The 19,347-nt window shown below is 43.0% G+C and overlaps 2 protein-coding genes across 5 annotated transcripts; one reads left to right on the forward strand and one right to left on the reverse strand.

Annotated features, from left to right (window-relative positions):
* Positions 1-1,475: 1,475 nt before the first annotated feature.
* TAS2R60 (taste 2 receptor member 60) lies at positions 1,476-3,454 on the reverse strand. Its single transcript, XM_074272267.1, has one exon. It carries the CDS (start codon positions 3,072-3,074, stop codon positions 2,163-2,165), a length of 912 nt encoding a protein of 303 aa, XP_074128368.1. The 5' UTR covers positions 3,075-3,454; the 3' UTR covers positions 1,476-2,162.
* A 6,229-nt stretch (positions 3,455-9,683) lies between these two features.
* On the forward strand, positions 9,684-16,810 carry FAM131B (family with sequence similarity 131 member B). 4 transcript variants are annotated; one of them, XM_074267673.1, is made up of 7 exons: positions 9,727-9,851; positions 12,067-12,176; positions 12,587-12,622; positions 13,359-13,452; positions 13,779-13,976; positions 15,188-15,331; positions 15,566-16,810. In XM_074267673.1, exons 1-7 carry the CDS (start codon positions 9,824-9,826, stop codon positions 16,030-16,032), a joined length of 1,077 nt encoding a protein of 358 aa, XP_074123774.1. In that variant the 5' UTR covers positions 9,727-9,823; the 3' UTR covers positions 16,033-16,810. The 4 variants fall into 4 exon arrangements, with proteins under 4 accessions (XP_074123777.1, XP_074123774.1, XP_074123776.1 ...); XM_074267676.1 differs by lacking the exon at positions 12,067-12,176 and having other exon boundaries at positions 9,684-9,851; positions 15,566-16,157; XM_074267675.1 differs by lacking the exon at positions 13,359-13,452 and having other exon boundaries at positions 9,734-9,851.
* The last annotated feature ends 2,537 nt before the right edge of the window (positions 16,811-19,347 follow it).

Below are 19,347 nucleotides of genomic sequence, written 5' to 3' on the forward strand. Positions count from 1 at the left end.
GGACTCAGGGAGTTTAGTGATGTAAAAGAAAACTGATTGCAAAAAATAAAGTGACCAGGCATAAAATTAATCTTGCCCGACAACCAAACCCAGAAACCTGTAGGGAAATCTCTGGATGCCAGAGATTCTAAAAGGCTAGTATCTGCTTCTAACTTATATATACATATTATAGATTACCCCCAGATTAAGCCTCATCTTTTTTGTTTACATTACTTTTCTGGCATACCCAGAGATGTTTCCAGCAGTCAGAATCTTTGTGTAAACTTGGTATAGTGACATCTCTTCTCTAGAGTTTAGTCATCCAAAGTCCCATCCAGGAATGGTATCCTTGTCATTTGTTGCTGTTGTTCAGTCCAACTCTTTGAGACTCCATGGACCATACTTTCCTTTTTTCCTTTTTTTAAGTAAAAACAATATATTTTCATGGATAATTTTTTAACACTGATCCTTGCAAAATCTTATGTTTCAAATTTCCCCTCTCCCCCAACCCCTTATCTAGATGGCGAGTAATCCAATATATGTTAAACATGTACAATTCTTCTATACATTTTCCCACAATTATCTTGTTGCACCAGGAAAAAACCAGATCAAGAAAGGAAAATAAAAACGAGAAAGACAACACAATGCAAGCAAACAATAAGAAAAAGTGTGAACATGCAATGTTGTGATCCACACTCAGTCCCCACAGTCCTCTCTTTCTGAGTATAGATAGCTCTCTTCATCACAAGATCACTGGAACTGGCCTCAATCATCTCACTGTTGAAAAGAGCCATGATAGACCATTGGATTTCATGGGATTTATCTAGTAAAGATGCTAGAGCAGTTTATTATTCCCTTTCTCCAATGGATCAAATTAAACAGAGGTTAAATGGCTTGCCCAGAGTTACATAGCTAATAAATGTCTTCACCTGGATTTGAACTTAGGTCTGTCTTCCTGACTCTAGACCCAATGCTCTATCCATTGAGTCACTGAGCTGCCTCAATATTTGTAATACTTTCATATAAAAACACATCATCATTTTTTTGTACCTCCTCTCCAATGACATTTATTTCTGCTATGCTATGGACAATGTGGTTGTCATAGACTGTCTTTTTAACTCAGAATGATCTTAAGTCTGAATTCAACTCAGCTATTTTTCCAAGTCTTCTAGAAAGGATATAACACCCCTTCATTTTCCTGCTAATTAATTAATTCATTACTTATTAATTAAGTCTTATTTTATACATGAATCAAAGAAATAAAGTCTGAATGCTAGAAATGAGTTCAGTGATAAAAGGAGTGTAGGAAAATGTACTTAAGTAAAATGTAAAGAGATATATTTTATTTATGTTAGATAATCACACCCCTGATTGTTTAAATAGGGGCTAAGTACAACTTACAATGATGATAAAGATATTGTTGTATTAGTATCCATCAGCAAATGAGAAAATTTTTTAAAATTGAATCATAGGTTCAGAGCTGGAAGGACCTTACAAATCATCTAATCCAGTTCCCTTGTTTTCCTAATGAAAATTGAAGCTTAGAGAAGTGACTTGATTTGCTCAAGGCCACTACTCCAAGTAGTAAATGGTAGTGCTAAGAATTAAATCCCAGTTCCCCAACTCCACAATCTGAACCCTTTGTTTTACACCTTACTGTTTCTGAGGAAGACTTCCAAGAAGAACCAGTTATATGTTGCATTAGCAGACAACAAGCAGGGAAACACTTTAATGTAAGAAAGAAAGAATATTCCCAGTTTGATGCTGATCTATGGAAATGGGATGCCATTTCATTAAATGTCTTCTCCAGGCTGCTTCAACAGATGAAATTAGTGGGTAGATGAGCATCCATATGACCAATTCCCAGAATGATAATCATTACTACAGAAAAACAGGGCAATAGGAAAAATGTGATTCAAAGAGTCTTTGATTCGATAATATAGATATTGTCAAAGCATAGCTATGAAGTCCCCTTTCTCTTGTGTACATATCACTCACTGGTTCTTGTTCATCTCTTGGTATTCAGGGAAAATCCTCATTCCCTTCCTCTTTCTATCAGTCTTGGAATGATATTTCATTGGAACAATAGGAAAATAGGGATTCTTCGAGAAATGGGCAAGGGAAAAATTGTCTTCTGTGTCTATAAGGCCAGGGATCTCCATGTGGCTTTTTATCCAACAAACTTACAATTTCCCATCTCTTAGCCGAGGGTTATTCAGAATCAGAATCATGGAATGGATTGCTGTGCATAGGTAAATCAAAACCTGCCATCCCCAGTACCATGACTTCTCAGATGGCAAGATATTTGAAGCATTGACTATTAATGCAAAAAAATAAGATGCAAATAGGATGGAGAAAGTGATGAGTGTTTTGAGAGCCCTAGTGTGAGCCTGGGTCCTGAAGTCCCAAAGGCCAGAATTGCTATGCAGTATCTTCTTTCTATGTCTTTCCAGGGAAGTGATAAGCAAAATCATACAGAGGAAGAAGATGGAGGCTGGAGTTGAATAAGTAATTACTTTCAAAGGGAAAAAGTAGTATCTTTCTAAATTTCTTTTCAAATTTTCCCCAGTGTAATTCTGAAATAGAAGACTCTTCACTGAGTAGACACTATAGAGATAGTAATTGCCAATGAAAAACAGGAAGGCAATAACAAAGCTGATGCCAAGAGATCCAAGCAGTAGCCAGGTCATATACCCAGAGATCCTCCATTTCAGCCAGAGGAAGACAGGGTAGGTGAAGGTTGTGATTTTCACACAGTAGAAGACACTGAGCAAAGCAGAGGACCAGATGGTGACAGAGTTCAAAAAATCCCACTGGAAAGAAAAGTACTGATGTACAGTGTTGTATGGGAAGACCTTTGGATAGAACAAGACGTACAGGTTTTTTCCACCCACCACCAACTGCAGGAAGAAGCGAGATGCACTCAAGCAGGTCAAGATCTTATCACATGGAGGAAGTGTCCCACACCTTGCCCATTCACTGGCCAGTATTATAAGGATATAGCCATTCTCCACAATCAATACCAGACACAAGAAGTAAAAAAAGACCACTAATCCAATGACATTCTCTTCAAGCACTGTGTTTCCTAGAAGCATTTCTATTGCTGACAGCTTGATCTCTTTAGAGCAGATGGCAACTCTTCAAGGCTTTTCTGTTAGGCTCTTCTGAAGAGACTTTTAACCTATAGTGTACTTTCAGCCACGTTTCTTCTTAAATGCTCAGGTGAGACCAAAGAAGGGGATGCAGACAATCTGGTGAGAGAAAGGGAGAAGTCCCTTCACCTCAGAATAAATGCAAATCTCTTCAAGATTCAGTTACCAAACCGCAGTAAACGAATGCCTGTGATTTGCTTACCCTTCCTCTGTCGTCCCACCCAATCAACATCAACAAAGATGTGACAATAGGTTACTGAGTGTAATGTACATTGGAAAATTATACTGCTTTTTTTTAATTATTAAACTATATTCCCAGCTCCTATGGGCCTTACACTTAGTCAAACCATCAGCATCTTCCAAGATATTACATACATCTCCATCTCGACATCTCTACAATAGACAATTCCCCTGTTACTTCCTTGGACGGTTCACTTTCTCGGACCATGATGTCCCTCCTTCCTTCTTCTAGCATAACAAATAAAATAATCAAGGATGAACCAGAATCTAACTCCTTTTGATAGTCTAATGAGGAAGGAAGATAAAATTTTCTAAAAGCATGTCCTCTCATTATCTTCCATCAGAAATGGTCTCTGCATCACTATTAACTGGAAGGGAGTAAAGTAATTGAGCAAGGGATATTATATATGATGCTCTGCATTCTGTTCTTCAAAGTCCTCTTAGTTCCATCTAGAGTGACTAGATCTGACTTCATCCACTCATTCAATCAACACATATTTAATGTGTGAATAACAGAAGGATGTCATAGAAAGAAACAAGATTATCTTTGGAACATCGTGGGATTTTCAGAAAGTATTCATTCTACTGGAAGTTCATTGAATTCAAAGGTTTTATATTTATACACAAAGGGTTCCTAATGGAGATGGCTAGCTGTCATTTGAAAGTGGCCAACTCAATTTAGGTAAATCCCCCACAATCTACTGGCAATTTGTAGATTCATTCTTCTGTCCTTATAGAACTCCTGAAATAGAAAAAAAAACCCTCATATTTGTTCAGTTTTTTAAAGCAGCAGGAAGCATTTGGAATCATGCAGAATTTTATGTATAGTAATTCTTCTCCAACACAGGAAGTCAAAGTTCTACTTTCCATTCCTCAAAGCAATTATTACTCAGTACAAGAACTATGAGCAGGTCTTCCAGGCATCATTATTTAGTAGGATGCAAACAAACAGATAAGAGCATCACCAAGTTAAAGAATGGGCTACCGAACCAAAGAAAGGAGTATTCCATTGCTAAAATGAGAGAAGAACTAAGAGAGGGAAGGGAAGCACTCTAATTCTGGCGCACAGAGTAGGACCAAAAGTAGAGACTCCCAATCAATAAGTGTCTGGATGTCTCCAACACTTAGTTGTCCCTCATGATAATTTCTCCACCACTTGAACATGGCTTTCAGTTTAATTCTTATATGCTCACTTCATATATTTAACTAAAATGTCTTCCTATGAATTTTTATAAACTAGATGCAGAAGCAAAACCAAGAATGTAATACACACAATGACCACAACCATATCTAATAGTGTCTACTTCCATCTCCACTAAAGAAAGGAGACTCTCAGTCCTGGACTCACAAACATAGTCAGTCTGGGGTCAGTACTGCAGGAGTTTAGCACCTGATGAAAGGAAGGCTAACTCCCTCACCTCACATCTTTTGAGTCCTAGAGACAATTTATTTAAAAGCTTGGGTTTAGCTCATGTCCCTCACCCAAAAAAAGGTGAATAGAAAGGTACTTGGAATAAAATACAATTCAGGTATGGGACAAGTATTTTTTCTAACACTAAGAAGTACTAAAACACAAAAGACTCATGACACACATTAACAGAGTTACTTAAAATAGAATTCAGTAACTTTTTTATGATCTCTCCAGGATCTGATGATTAAGCTTCATAAGAACATAAGGGAGTGTGTGAAACTATTGAATAGGCACAGCTATATTTCTTCTTGCTCTACACATTATACAAATCATTCTCAGTAATTCAGCTGGTGGCCTGATGAAGAAATTCACCTTTGTGTCAGTCAGCTTAAACTGAATAAACTCCCTGGAATCCACAAAACCTTCATATCTATCTCAAGATTGATCTCAGGCACCAATTTAAGAAAGGAAACACAAAGCATAAAAAGCAGCCGAGGGTCCAGCCTCCAATTCCCCACGTGGAGCCCTCCTCATCTAGCTGACAAGTGAGGGAATTGCCATGATACCAGGGTGGGCAATGGCTAGCTTATTCATCATCCCTCACTGGGAAGTCTCAGAATTACATTATACAACCTGGAACCATTAAAGAAAGAAAGAAACAATCAGAAGTTAAATCTTCTTTTAAATGAAATAGAATCCCACCTCCCAGCCATGTCAAGATTGAGAGACAAAGGGACTGCTCAGAGTTTTCTTTAGTCCTTTCAAGACTGAGTTTTTGCATAGCCAGAAATATCCAGGAAATGTCTTCCCATAAGGTTAAAGTATTGAGTCACCATGTCCTAGGAGTCCCTGGAAGAAACATATTCCTTAGAATGGCCCTTAAGATGGTACAATTGAAAACAACAGTAGCAACTAAATGCTATCTAATTATAATGATCAAAAAGAGATGAGAAAAGCATACCTCCTGATTTTCCTTGTGAAGGTGGTGGGCAATGGGTGTGGAATTTCACATTATTTACATATGTTCAAATCAGACTCCATTGATGTTTTGGTTAATTTTGCTGAACTGTTTTTCCCCATCTTTAAAAAAAAAATTTTTTTGTTACCAGATATGGCTTAATGGATGAGAGAGATAAAAGTGGATGTATAGCTGATTTTTAAAACGAAATTATGTCAATAACATATATTTTATGTTAGGGAACACCTAGATGGCCTGGTGGATAGAATGCTGAGCCTGGAGTTAGGAACACTCATGTCTCTGGGTTCAAATCCAGCTTTAGATGCATACTAGCTGTATGACCCTTAACCCTCTTTGTCTTAGTTTCTTCTTCTGTAAAATGAGCTAGAGAAGGAAATGACTTCAGTATTTTTCTCAAAAAAACCTCAAATATAATAATAAAGAGTCAGATATGACCTAAAAACAAGTGAACAACAATAATGTCAATAACAATTTTTAAAATTAAAAATAAAATAATCTCTTGCAATCTCTACTGGAATATATTTGTTCTCTGCTAGTGAAATGAGTGGAAAAAGTACAACAGCTGTTGCCCAGTACTTTTCTAAAGTCCCATGGACCTCCTCCCCCATGTACATGAACTACATTGACACCATTTCTCTGGTTGCCTTGGTATTAATAATAATGGGGAGATAGTCTAGTTTTGGGTTAAGGAAGATGAAAGATATACCCCACTTGGCTTAACCATGGCAATATAGAAGTTCAGCCAAACATGTAGATAAGTGATAAATGTGTTTAGGTCTGAAGACCTCCTACTAGGTCTCCGAACCAACATTTTCTTGGGTCACGGGGCTAAGATATGGATAGTGTCTTAAAGATGATTAAGAGAACAAGAGTTCTCCAGAGCTTTAACAGAACTCTGCCACAGTGAGATAGCTATCTTTGGGGTAATTATTAGGCATGGCATAGTCCCCTCTCCTACTCTAACCAGTTGTACCTATTGCCTCTTCTGGCACTAAGAGGAGTCCTAAAATATGAACAGATAGAATGCTACAATATCTGTTAATGGAAATTAAGCTAAAATGTAACGAAAAGGAAACATTGTAGAAATCTTGATCAAGATAATATCTCCTTTGTTTTAATGTAATGAGATATTGATGTATAACTTTTTTCTATTATATAATAGTTGTTGGATAGCATTTTCTTTTTTTACTATTGTTTGCTTGCATTTTGCATTCTTTCTCATTGTTTTTTACTTTTTCATCTGATTTTTCTTGTACAGCAAGATAATTGTACAAATATGTATACATATGTTGGATTTAACATATATTTTAACATACTTTAAAAATAGTTGTTGGGATCCTTCATTTCACAAGTGAGAAAGAGTAGAGGAACAAAAATCATAACTTTCAGAAAGAAATAGATGTTGAGGTAGGAAGACCAGATGAAATTAGGAGATCTGAGAATACTTAGATAGTGGTAAACATGAGGGGAAAATTCAAGCAAAAGTTTTTTTCAAAATCATGAACAGTAGGATGCATGAATCGGAGCTTTACCAAGCATTCAAGATGATAAGAATAATTTTATCAGATAGTCACAGAAAGAGATGTAAGGGATTAGACAGCTCTAGATATCTAGACAGACAATCCAATCCAACTCTTTCATTTTACACATACATTTATATACAAGCTCATATTGGTGAAATGACTTGCATAAATATAAATCAAGATCTCAGATTTGTACTTAAACTATTTTATTCCAAATTTAATATTCTACAAGATAACTAGAAAACTGATCCTGTCATTTCCCTGATCAAAACCCTTCAAAATGTTCTTGTTTTCTAATATCCAAGACCCTTATGCTGGCTTGAAAATCTCTCTAAATCTGCTACAACCTGTCTCTCTGACTTTATAAATCATTAATTTCATCAAATACTATATTTTCCAGTCAAGTTGGATTATTCTTTGGCCATAGGACATGAAAGCTCCTGCATCTAAGCCTATGCTCATGTGAGTTCCTAAGCATGAGAAGCTCTATCACCCCAGCTGTTCCTATTAAAAGCCTAACCAAGCCTCAAAACTGAATTAAATAATAGCTCGTGTTCACATGATATTTCAGTGTGTTAGAATTATTTTCTTCAAATCAACAATGTGAATCAAGTAGTTCAACCATTACTGTTCTTCCACCAGAAATGGTCTCTGCATCACTATTAACTGGAAGGGAGTAAAGTAATAATCTTGCCACATCTTCCTCTCCTTGTGTACCCATGAAGTTTTTTTTTAACCCACATGAATGTCTCTACACTTATCCTTATTGCATTTCATTTGATGACCTTCAGCCCACCAATCAAGTCTACAGAGACTTTAAGATCCCCTTCCAGCATATACCTGCAATGAGTTAATTCATAGGCAGACTGAAATCCTTTATGTATACCAAAAGTTTCACATAACAGCACTTATATATAGTGAAAAAAGTAGAAACAAAGTGGGTGCCCATTGATTGGGGAATGGCTGAAGAAATCATGTTATATGAGTGTAATTGATGGGATATTACAATGCTAGAACAATTTATATGAGGAATTCAGAGAAATATGGAAAGACCTGAATAAACTGTTACAGAGCAAAATAAGTAGAACCAGGAGAACAATATATATAAAATGACTAGAGCATAGGACTTGAAATATGTGGCTTCAAATCCCATCTGTGACAATAGCTAGTTACATAAGTTGCTCTTCTGAATCATAATTTCCTCACCTATAAAATGGGCATGGTTTTAATAATTGCATAATAATTGCAGCAATCTACTTATAAGATTGCTGTTGGGCTCAAATGTAAATTCAAAAAAAAAGTATTTTGCAAACCTTAAAGCTCTATAAATGCTGATTTTATTATATTGTTCTTATTGCAGTATTGTAAACAAAATCAACATTAAAAGACAATAGAAACCTGACCAATCTTTGTCCCGGAGAACTATTGATAAAATGGGAGAGGGGGGTATAATATGGAAAGAAGGATAGGGATCTAGAATACAATATTGATTTTGTCAGAAGATAAGGATATATGTTTCCATTTGTTCCAACATACTTAACTTTCCCCACCTGGTCCTGGATTTGAATTTTGTCTCTTTCATATATCCTGAGAGGGGCAGCATTCCTGTTCTCCTCAGGGTCCCATCCTCCTCCTCACCCCTGCATCCATAACCCGTATTGATGGAGTTGTGTTCTCTCTCCTTTCTAGCCCCTTCCCCTTCTACTTGAGATTGGATTATCAGTCAATAAATACTCATGGAATGTTAAAAATCAAGCCTGACACATCAGCTCTCCCCTCACGGAGCTAACAATAACTAACCTAAGACATAAGGAGCAATAAACGAACACCACAAAGCAGCAGATCATTACCCTGGTGTATATGTCCTAGATGTGATCTTTACTAGGAAAACAGACGCGTGGGGATCTGGGGGACAAGGCCCTTCCTCGCAACTTTGAACCCCGCCCCGCATCTTTTTCCTCCAACAATGAATCAAACAACACTTAAATGTGTGTCCACATGGGGCCCTAAAATCCAAACTGGGCATTCTCATCCCCATCCCACGTTCTCCCTGAGAGAATTCCTCCCTGGACCCAACTCTGGGCAGGGGGACTGCGGGAAGGATGGGCATCGTGACCGTGGGAAGCAAATGAAGGGGAAAGGGAAACCCGAGGCACATGGGCTCGATGGAGCAGGAGCCTGAAGGGAAAGCAGGAGCGTAAATGTGGGTGCAGGTAGCGGGCCAGGGGCAGAGGGCGGGGAGAAGCCGGGAGCAGCCAATCCCCAGACCCCTCCCATCGCCGAGGGAGCTGAGTCGAGCTGGGCTGGGGCGGGGGGAGCAAAGCGGCGGCGGCGGTGGCGGCGGCGGCGGCGGCAGCAGCAGCGGCGACGGAGGCTGCCGGAGGGAGGGATGGAGGAGAAGGGAGGGGGGAGCGGAGCCGGAGCCCAGAGAAGACGGCGGCGGCGCTGCAGAGCGGCTGGGGCGGCGGCACGGCCCCGGGTGCTCCCCCCAGCGCCCGCCCAGCGCCTGTGAGGGCCCCGGCCCCGGCCCCCCGGAGCCATGGGCTGCATCGGCTCCAGGACTGTGGGTGGGTACCGCGGCGGGGGAGTGGGCGGGGGCTGGCCCCAGCCCCTCTCTGCCTGCTCCCTCAGCCCTCCCCCTCCCCCCATCTGGCTCCTCTTCATCCCTCTCTCCATCCTTCTTTCCCTCCGCACCCTCCGTGCATCCATTCTCTCTCCATCACTCACCTCTCCCTGTTTTCCATCCTTCTCTCACTTCATCTCTCTCCACCTCTATTTCTCTTCCTACCTCTGCCTCTCCTTCCCTTTCTCATTCGATCCTCCCTCCCTCCATGTCCTCCCCAAGCCTCTGTCCCTGTCCCCATCACTCCACCAAGCTCCTCTCATTCCCTCCATCCCCCGTCCTACAACTCCTATTTCCTCATTTCTCCATCACCTTAGCCACCCTGCCTCCTCCTGCCTCTTTCTGTTCATCCCCTCCTTTTCGTTTGCAAAATAGTCTCCTCTTCTAACTGCCATCTCCCCTCAGCCTCCCGTCTCAGTTTCTTGGAGTCTCTTTTGGGTTCTCCCCTATCCCCTTTTCTTCTCCCCGCCCTTCCATCTGTCTCCCTATGTTTTACCCCCTCCTTGTCTTTCCCTCTCTTCTGCCTTTTTTTTTCCTCCCCCAGATTTGCTTTGTTCACGTGCATTTTCCTTTGGGGCGGGGGCGGGCTAAACTCTAGGGATTCGGTAACTGAGGGAGGTGGGTGGGTTCCTTGTCCTAGGAGAATGAGGTTGGGAAGAAGTGTAGGGAAGGAAGAGTTTGAGTGTAGGTTGGGGGAAGGGGGCGAATCGAGGGGAAAAGCCGGAGGAGAGACAGCACCCGTGTTGATGGGGGCAGGTTGGGTGGGACCTTGACTTTATTTATCTGATTTTAGGGGATGGGATGTTGAAGAGGAAGACTTCTCCTATTCTCCTACCTCCCCTTTGCTCCTGTTTGGTCAAAATAGAACTCAGGAAAACTTCCCCCATACCCTTCACACAGCATGGCAATTTAAGTCTAACCCTCTTCCTCAACCTCCAAAATTGTTCTCACCCCAATTTCCAACTTTCCCCACTTAGAGAATAATTCCCAATATTACTCACATTCTCACTGTCCTGAAGCCTCATTTCTTTGAAACCTTATTCATTTCCATGGATACCCCCTCCTCTACTCTCACCTCCTCTCCCTAACCCTTTCCCTTCCTGCCCCCCACATCTGTGACTCAGCTCTCTTTATTGCTACAAATTCAACCTCCCCTTCTTTATCTCTCTCACACTCCCCACCTCTAAGGATCTGGGCCTTCAATCTACCCCAAATTCTCTCTTACTCTTCTTTCCCCCTGCCCTCCCCTACCAGTCTGGGCCTTTTGCCATTTGGACCCACTAGTTCCTTCCCACACATATGCACACACATACCTTTCTAACAGTATTGGGGAGCTTTTCCAAGGAACTCAGCTGTTCTTAGTCTTTTTTTTTTTTTTTTGGCCTATAGCCCCATTGTTAGCAACTTATACCAACTACTGTCTTAAACTGAAAATTTTTTCTTCCTCTGAGAACTGCCCCCAACCATAGGGGCCCAGTGGTAATACCAAAACCACAGACAACTTCTTCATTAAGACTTATTTCCAGCTATCCCACTGGTTTTACTTTTTCCTCCAAGTTGGGAACTCCATGAAGAGAACTTTGATTCTCCATATACAATCTCCAAGTCCTCCCTTTCTTCCTCTAGCTTCCCTCTGCTTCACAGCCCAGAGCTTACTTTCTTTCCCAACCCTTTCTTTCCATCATAAATCCCATTCCTCACTAATAGTTTCATCCTCCCCTCCCTAAGTCCTGGCTAAACTCCTCTATCCTATCCTTTGCACTGCCCACCTCATTTCTGTGTTCACCTCACTAGTAAACTTCCTACTAGGAAAAAAAAAGTAGTCAATAGAAAGTTTTCTCTTTGATTTATGAGTGTGCTCTGTTTAGCTCATCTGAAGCTAAAATTCAATTTATTGTTAATACTATCAATGTTGGGAGGAATAAGGATAGTAATTGAATAATGAAATAGAGGAGTTAGAGAGAGAAGGATTAGAGATCACAGGGCAGAATTTTTCCAAGATGGGACTGGCAGGAGATGTATTGCTTGTTGGAATGGGGACTTGAACCTTTCTACAGAAATGGGACTGAGCTAGTACCCAGTTTAGATTGAGTTGTGGTGCCAGATGGGGTATGGGCAGGGGGGCTAGAGGCTGAGTTTTGGCCCCTGGCTGCCTCTAGGGAATGAGGTGATTGCAGTGGATTGGAAAGGTCTGAAGGATGTTGACCAAATCAACATGGACAGCACCAGCTCCCTGCATGGGAGTAGCATCCACCGGCCATCCACTGAGGTGAGGCCTTCACCCCACCCCAATCCCACCCCAAATGTTTCCTACCTACCATGAACTTCCTATATCTCCAGGCCCCCTTGAAATCCATCCTTTGTGCCTGTAGTATAATCTCCTACCCCTCCTAGACCTTCCTAGGTCCTGACCTAAGTATCTCCATTCCTTTGCCCAAGAATTCATCAGTTGTTACCCTACCAGGCTTCTAGGATGATACTTCTCCAGGAATGCTCCAAAATCTCTCCCCATTTATCCCCAGACTCTCATTTTAGAATTAAGACTAGCCTCAGTCCCTTTTTACCACACATGGGTGGCCCTGGTCTGTAGTGAAAAGGGAGCTCTATGGAAGGAATAATTCCACAGTTCTCATTAGCAACTCTTCAAACAATGTACTCTCTTATTGTGTCTCCTCACAGCAAACTCGAACAGATTTCTCCTGGGATGGCATCAATGTGAGTATTTATCTTCAAGTCTCCTGGTGTAACCCTCTCCCCTCTTAATTTCCTTTTTATTTTCCTCCCTCAATATAAGAATGGTGTACATCATCGTCTCTCCTTCCCACTCTAATCATATGTAGCTCAAGTAGAACCAAGGTTCCAATGAGAAGCATGAGGTCTGCTATCTTTACTGTAGTAAGGTTCACTGCTCTCAGAATTTCCCTTCCCTTTTACTACTTAAATCCTCCCCTTTATCTATTAGCTGGCTCACTCTTTCACATGATTGGGAGTATATACCCTCAGGCATAAACATACACACACACACACACACACACACACACACACACACATACACTTTACCTTTTAATTGAGAAGATCATTTCATTTGGATTCCTGAGAAAATATCTTCTCTCTACCTCCTTTCACCTAATCCTGTAAACCTCATCTTCCTTGCCCTGGACACCCTGAGTTCTCCCTGTGCATGTTATGTTCCCACATACCCCCACACTCAGAGACACCCTTTGTCTAGCATCAACATTGATTAATTAGGTAATTTGGGGCATGTCATTTAATTCCCTTGAACTTCTGTGTCTCCACTTGTAAAAATGTAGATAAGAATATCTTTACTCCCTACGTCACAAGATTTTGAAAGCACTATGTCAACTTTAAAGCACTATATAAATGTGAGCTGTTATTATTATTATTGTTGTTGTCGTTGTCGTTGTCGTTGTTTCTCTGCACCCTTCCTCAGCTTTCCATGGAGGACACAACCTCCATCCTTCCCAAGCTTAAGCGGAATTCCAATGCCTATGGTATTGGGGCTTTGGCCAAGTCGTCTTTCTCAGGTGAGACCCCAGCCCTGAGCTCATATAAGCCCTTCATGCCCAAGGAACCCTCTTCCCAACGACTGTATGTCTCCTTGACAACTATTGCTTCCTCTGTCCGTTTTCTTCCAATGCTATCTTTGCTTCCAGACTCTGCCTAGATTCCCAGAGTCTTCTGTCTATCCTCATTGCCCTTTGAGAAATTGTCCCTCCTTGGTAGCACCCAGAGATAGTCCCTACATAATAATGCTCCGCTGGTTGAGAGGTCATTGATTATGGGTGGTGTGGAGGGTTGGACAGGGGGCCAGGTAATAGCCTGGAGGGAATGGGTATCTTTGGCTTTTTAGGGATCTCACGTAGTATGAAGGACCACGTGACAAAGCCTACAGCCATGGGGCAAGGTCGAGTGGCCCACATGATCGAATGGCAGGGCTGGGGGAAGGCTCCAGCTGCTCAGCCACAGCACAGTCATGAGTCTGTCCGAAGGGATACAGATGCCTACTCTGATCTCAGTGATGGCGAGAAGGAAGCTCGATTCCTTGCAGGTATCTTCATCCCCAGTTCTGGACATCTTCAACCAACTCCCTATCCCCAGACATCTATCACTCAAAAATCTCCCTGGACTTCTCACCCTGACCTTTCCATCACAAGTTCTCCCATACTGGTGCTGATACTATGCAGAGACAGAATTTTATGGGATGAGTGCCTATTTGCCTTAGAATATTTCTTTTCCTGGTCTCACATTTTTCCCCATCTGACTCCCTTGTTGTCCTATATCTGCAGATAAAGACAAAGATTGTTCCCAGAAGGTCAGTGTTTGAAAGCATGTTCTCCAAGGAGACAGGAGCATGATGATGATCCTTCATCTATTAGTGTATTGTCACTAATTAATTTATCAAATTCACTATGAAAAATAATGGAGTGGCATTGGGAGCAGAGTCCTAAGAATATACAATATGGGACTGGCAGGTTTTTGTTAGTAGTAAAATAAGGTGAGAATCACAGCTGTGTACCTTGCTAGTTGGGTAATTTCCTTCAGAAAGTCACTTTATCTCTGTACCTCAGTTTCTTCATCTGTAAAATGGAAGTGTTGGGTGAAATAATCTCTGAAGTTCTTTCTAGTTTTACATTTCTGATCCTTGGATGGGGAGTATAGAGCACCTGCTTAAAAGGATACATCATTGTCATGGATGGTGTGAATGACAGGGCTCTGAGCTCTGGCTAAGAGAGGACGGCCTTGGAGCATTGGGTCAAGAAGAAAATGGAGGGCATAGGAATATAAATATAGGAGGGAAGTTGATTTAATGAGGAACTCATCAAATAGTTTCTCATTCATAATTTTCCTTAGAGTCAGGACTCCTAACCTCACCTAACCCCCAGAGAAAGTCTCACATGTTGCCCACCACCACCAGTAAGACTTTTTATGTCTCCTAACCCTGATTTACCTACAGAGGCCATTAAAACTTCGAACTGTGATTTGTTAAGAGCCTCTCACAGAAATTCCTAAAAAGTCAAATAGGAACCCCTGATTTTCCCCAGTCCCACTCTCTAGAATACGAATGGAAATTCCCATTGGTTCCAGTTTCCTTATCCCCAGGGACCTCTACCCCTTTCCCTTAGAATTTCTTAATGTAAGACCTAGAAATTTTCCTCATTTTTATCCCTAATTTAAGAGCTGTATCGAGGTGACTCTGGTTTTGACTATGGTTGGAAGTGATTCCTGTAATGACTCATTTTTTTTTTTTTCCTTCCTCAGGGGTTATGGAACAGTTTGCTATCTCTGAGGCCACGCTCATGGCTTGGTCTTCGATGGATGGTGAAGATATGAGTGTTAATTCTACCCAGGAGCCATTGGGCTGCAACTACAGTGATAACTACCAGGAGCTGATGGAAAGTCAGGGTGAGAGGTGACCCAGAACTCTGTCTCCTAAAGATCAGGACCTCCTCCTCCTGGCTCCTAAAACCACTCAAACCTTGTCACTTCCTCCCAGACCCCAATGGGCTTACTCATTCCTTTAGTTCTTTCTACTACTCACTACCCCATGCTTCGCCCATATGCCCTCCATATTCCCCATGGTCCTCTTATTACTTGCTGCCACCCGAGTGACCTCTTCTTGCACCCTTCTCTTCACAGATGCTCTAGCCCAGGCCCCAATGGATGGATGGCCACATTCCTATGTATCCCAAGGCATGTACTGCTTGGGGTCATCAGATGCCTGGGAAGCAAGCGACCAGTCTCTCATAGCCTCTCCGGCCACTGGTTCCTACCTTGGTCCAGCCTTTGATGACTCCCAGCCCAGTCTGCATGAAGTAGGGCCTTCACAACCTCCACCTGGACACTCAGCCCAGGGACCCCAACCCTTATTGGGAGGAGACCCTGACTGGGCTCCAGGAGTAGGTGGAATGGACCCTGCAAAGGATCTGTCTGAGAAAAGGCAAATACCTGCTGAGGAGGAGGAAGATGCAGGATGCCGGGATCTGGAGTCACTGTCCCCACGAGAAGAGCCTGAGGCATCTGCTGCTCTCAGTAGGAAAGTATCAGACGTTACATCCTCAGGGGTCCAGTCTTTTGATGAGGAGGAGGGAGAAGCCAATAATTAGTTCCCTTCCATCCATGTGCTCCTGCCCTCCCCCTCCCCGATTTTACCAGAGGGGCATGGCTACATCAAACATCCCGAGGGCGAAGGAGAACAGCCCAGCCAAGGCAGGGTCACGGGGTGCTGAGGGACCCGGGAGTCCCAGCGATGGAGGGCATCAGGAAAGAAACGATCCCTGCTTACGATCCAGAGACTATGAGGCTGATAATTGAGACAGAGACATGGCTGTGTGGATATGAAACCTTGAACAGACAATGTGAGTATGGTAATGGGGTCTGCACATACTGATCGATTGCGATGAAGATGGAGGTAATATCTGTGGATGTTAGAAACCAGCCTACAAATAGAAAGCCCATGAATACAGATTGGACCTCGATTGTTCATTCCCTTTAATTTAGTCTTCCTGGCCTGGGCTCTTGGCTGCCTTGATGCCTCCTTGCCACCCTCCCAATATGGCATATTCCTCAGACTTCGTTCATCGTGGCCATGGTTCCAGCTTATTCCTATCCTAAGGAACAGATCACCTGGGCGCTTGGCCATGGCTGCAGTGAATGCACTTCAAGGGGTTGACTTTTGAAGTGGATGTCGAAGCTGTAGAGAGGGAGTCCCCATCTTGCTAATGGTTGTGTGGCTCTCTCCTCGGAAGAGACTTGCAATGCCAGGATAAAGAAGCTGCCCTCAGGCAGAGTTTGAGGATCAATAATGTGTTTGCCGGGACACTTGGACGTGTCCAGTTGTGATTCATCCAGGTAAAAAGCACATGGAGGTCAAGAACTTGTCCTGATAGCAGCGTCACCCGCTGGATCTAGCTTGGCATCTGGGATGTAGACCACGCTTGGTCAGAGAGATGATTCCGAGGGCTGCACTAACTGGGTTGGTGATGGTGGCGTTGATCGGCCTTTGGGGTCAGCCTGCTCTTCTTCCATCCATCCCTCCCCTGGCTTCTGCCTGGGGAGTCCACCCCTGGGCAGAGAAGTGGGACTTGGCCTGAGTATTCTGATTCAGGTACCCTGGCAAGGGGGGCTGAGCTTTGGGGCTGTGTCCCCCATCCATTCCCCCTCTTCTCTGGAGCTGTTTACACTTTTCTCTTTGCCTTTTCTACATTTTTATATCTTCTTGGGGACTCAGGGATGAACGAGATGGTGGGGTTTGGAGGACCTAGTGTCCGGGCTGGAGTGGGGTCTCTTGCTGGGGATGGAGGCCATTCTGCCCCTTCATCTAGCACCCCACAGGGTGCTATTTATTTGGTTAAACCCTTCCCACTCCAGACTCCTAGGCAGTAGATCAAGCGTTTCTCATCATAGGCGAGGGTCTGATTGTGTGGCACACACTCCAGAAATCATCATTCTCTTACATCCCCAGAGTGTTCTGGTTGCTCTGGGCCCTCAGGTCTACTGTGGGGCCAGCCTGAGTTCTGGATCCCAAGGATTTGATAGGTGGTTTGGAGACCCAAAGGGGAGGAGCGGAGAATGACACAGCTCTGAAGGAACTGGTAGATGATAAAACTGGACCCTGCCCTCCTATAACTCCCTTGTTCTGTACCGACATATCCCTTTATACCTCCAACGTGCTACTCGTTATGTAAATTTTTGGCAAAAAAAAAAAAAAAGGCACTAGGAGAAAGGAAGGCTAAGGCGTCAATTAAGGTGCCACATCTCCATTCTCCTCTTTCCCCCTGCTCCTCAGGTACCAATCCTTATGGCAGTCTTCCTGGGTGTGTTATATGGCTTGCTATCTTTGGGGAGATGCTCTTTCCAGTTGCCCTAAGCCTGGACCAGAGCAGAGCTGCCCATGATATCCTTCTGATTATGCTCTGGAATCAGGGTTTGAGATGGTTGTCTTCCTGTTCTGTGACCACCCCCTTCCACCAAACACACGTCAGATCCGAACTAGCTATCTCCTCTAGGGTTGGAGGGCTTGGAGAAGAAAGGGGCATGGTCACTCCAATAACATATCTTGAGGGGCATGTAGGAGTGGGTTTAGCCACCAGACTTGCCTGAATGATAATTTTTGGAAAACCAAGAGATATTTGAGTGTGAGTGACCAGACTCACTGAGGTACACGGGTACCTCCTCCTCCCACCCATACCCCCCAACCTCCCCTCCTCTCAATCTTCTAAAAGCTAGTCTTCCATCCCTCCTCTCCAATCAGGATCCAATGTTTCTCCTTGCCCAGTCTCTCATCAATAAATATATCATTTCCTTTTTGTTCTGGACCAAGCCAACATTTCTATCCCTGGGCTCATGATGGATACGTGATCCTTTGGGTCCCAGAGGGAGGGAGAGGCCCACCTTATGTGAAGTTCATTTCTTGCAGTTCCTTTCTAGTTGAGGCCAGTGGGAAGGAAATCAAAAGGCTAAAGGCTCAAACCCTCCTCCTGAAGAAATCATGCCAAGGAAAGCCCTAAATAAGGGCAAATTGGTGAAGTCATCTCTGGATAATGGATTGCCTGCTCAGGGATGCTAGAAAGGGATCGTTTGCAGGCCAAAGGGCAAGGAGGAATCCGCCATTCTGACAAGCACCACCCCCATCATGATAAAGGAGAAGATATAGGGAGTTAGACTGGGGTCTCTAGGACTCATGGGGAAAGGGGGAAGACCTGCCCCCTTGACTTTGCTGGGGGGAATGCATGGGGGGTTATAGACTTTTTGTAGGGGGGAGGGGCATGTGCAGAAGGGAGGATGTTTGGGGTGGGGTTCTGGGGTGCTTTTCTTTGGGGGACCAGATCTTGCAGCACGTTTTGCAGCAGCTGAGGGCTGTTTTTGTTTTTTTTTTTTTTTTTTTTTTATTGTGAATGAAATTGCTCTTGCTAATGATGGGGTGGGAGTGGGGCATTTAAAATCAATATTCACTTTACTCAACAAGGAAAAACCTATACCTTCATTCATCATCTCACCACCTCCCCTCCTCTCATCCTTCCATGAAGGAGGGAGTCTTCCTGGGCATGTTGGGGTGGGGGCAGGAAATGAGGACCTTACCCCATATACATACACATCCTACACTTTCTGTCTTCCAGCTCTGGGGAACACGCACTTTTGTGGCCAGTTTTTCTTTGCATGTTTTCTTAATGTGACCACCCCTCCAACCCCAAGAGAGATTCTATGACATATATCAAAGAAAGAATTATATATATATATATATATATGATATTATAGATTATATAAACTCAGACTTACTTCAGTATTGAAGTCTATCTATATATGTAGGCATGGGGTAGGAGTGGCTATCCTACTCCCTGTCTTCCCCATTCCTGCCTCAGCCCCCTCTCCCTTAGGGAGAGGGAGCTGCCTTCTGTAGCTTCTCTGTACTAGGGAAGTAC

The sequence above is a fragment of the Sminthopsis crassicaudata genome, chromosome 5, assembly GCF_048593235.1.
Source record: "Sminthopsis crassicaudata isolate SCR6 chromosome 5, ASM4859323v1, whole genome shotgun sequence".
NCBI classification, from domain to species: Eukaryota; Metazoa; Chordata; class Mammalia; order Dasyuromorphia; family Dasyuridae; genus Sminthopsis; species Sminthopsis crassicaudata.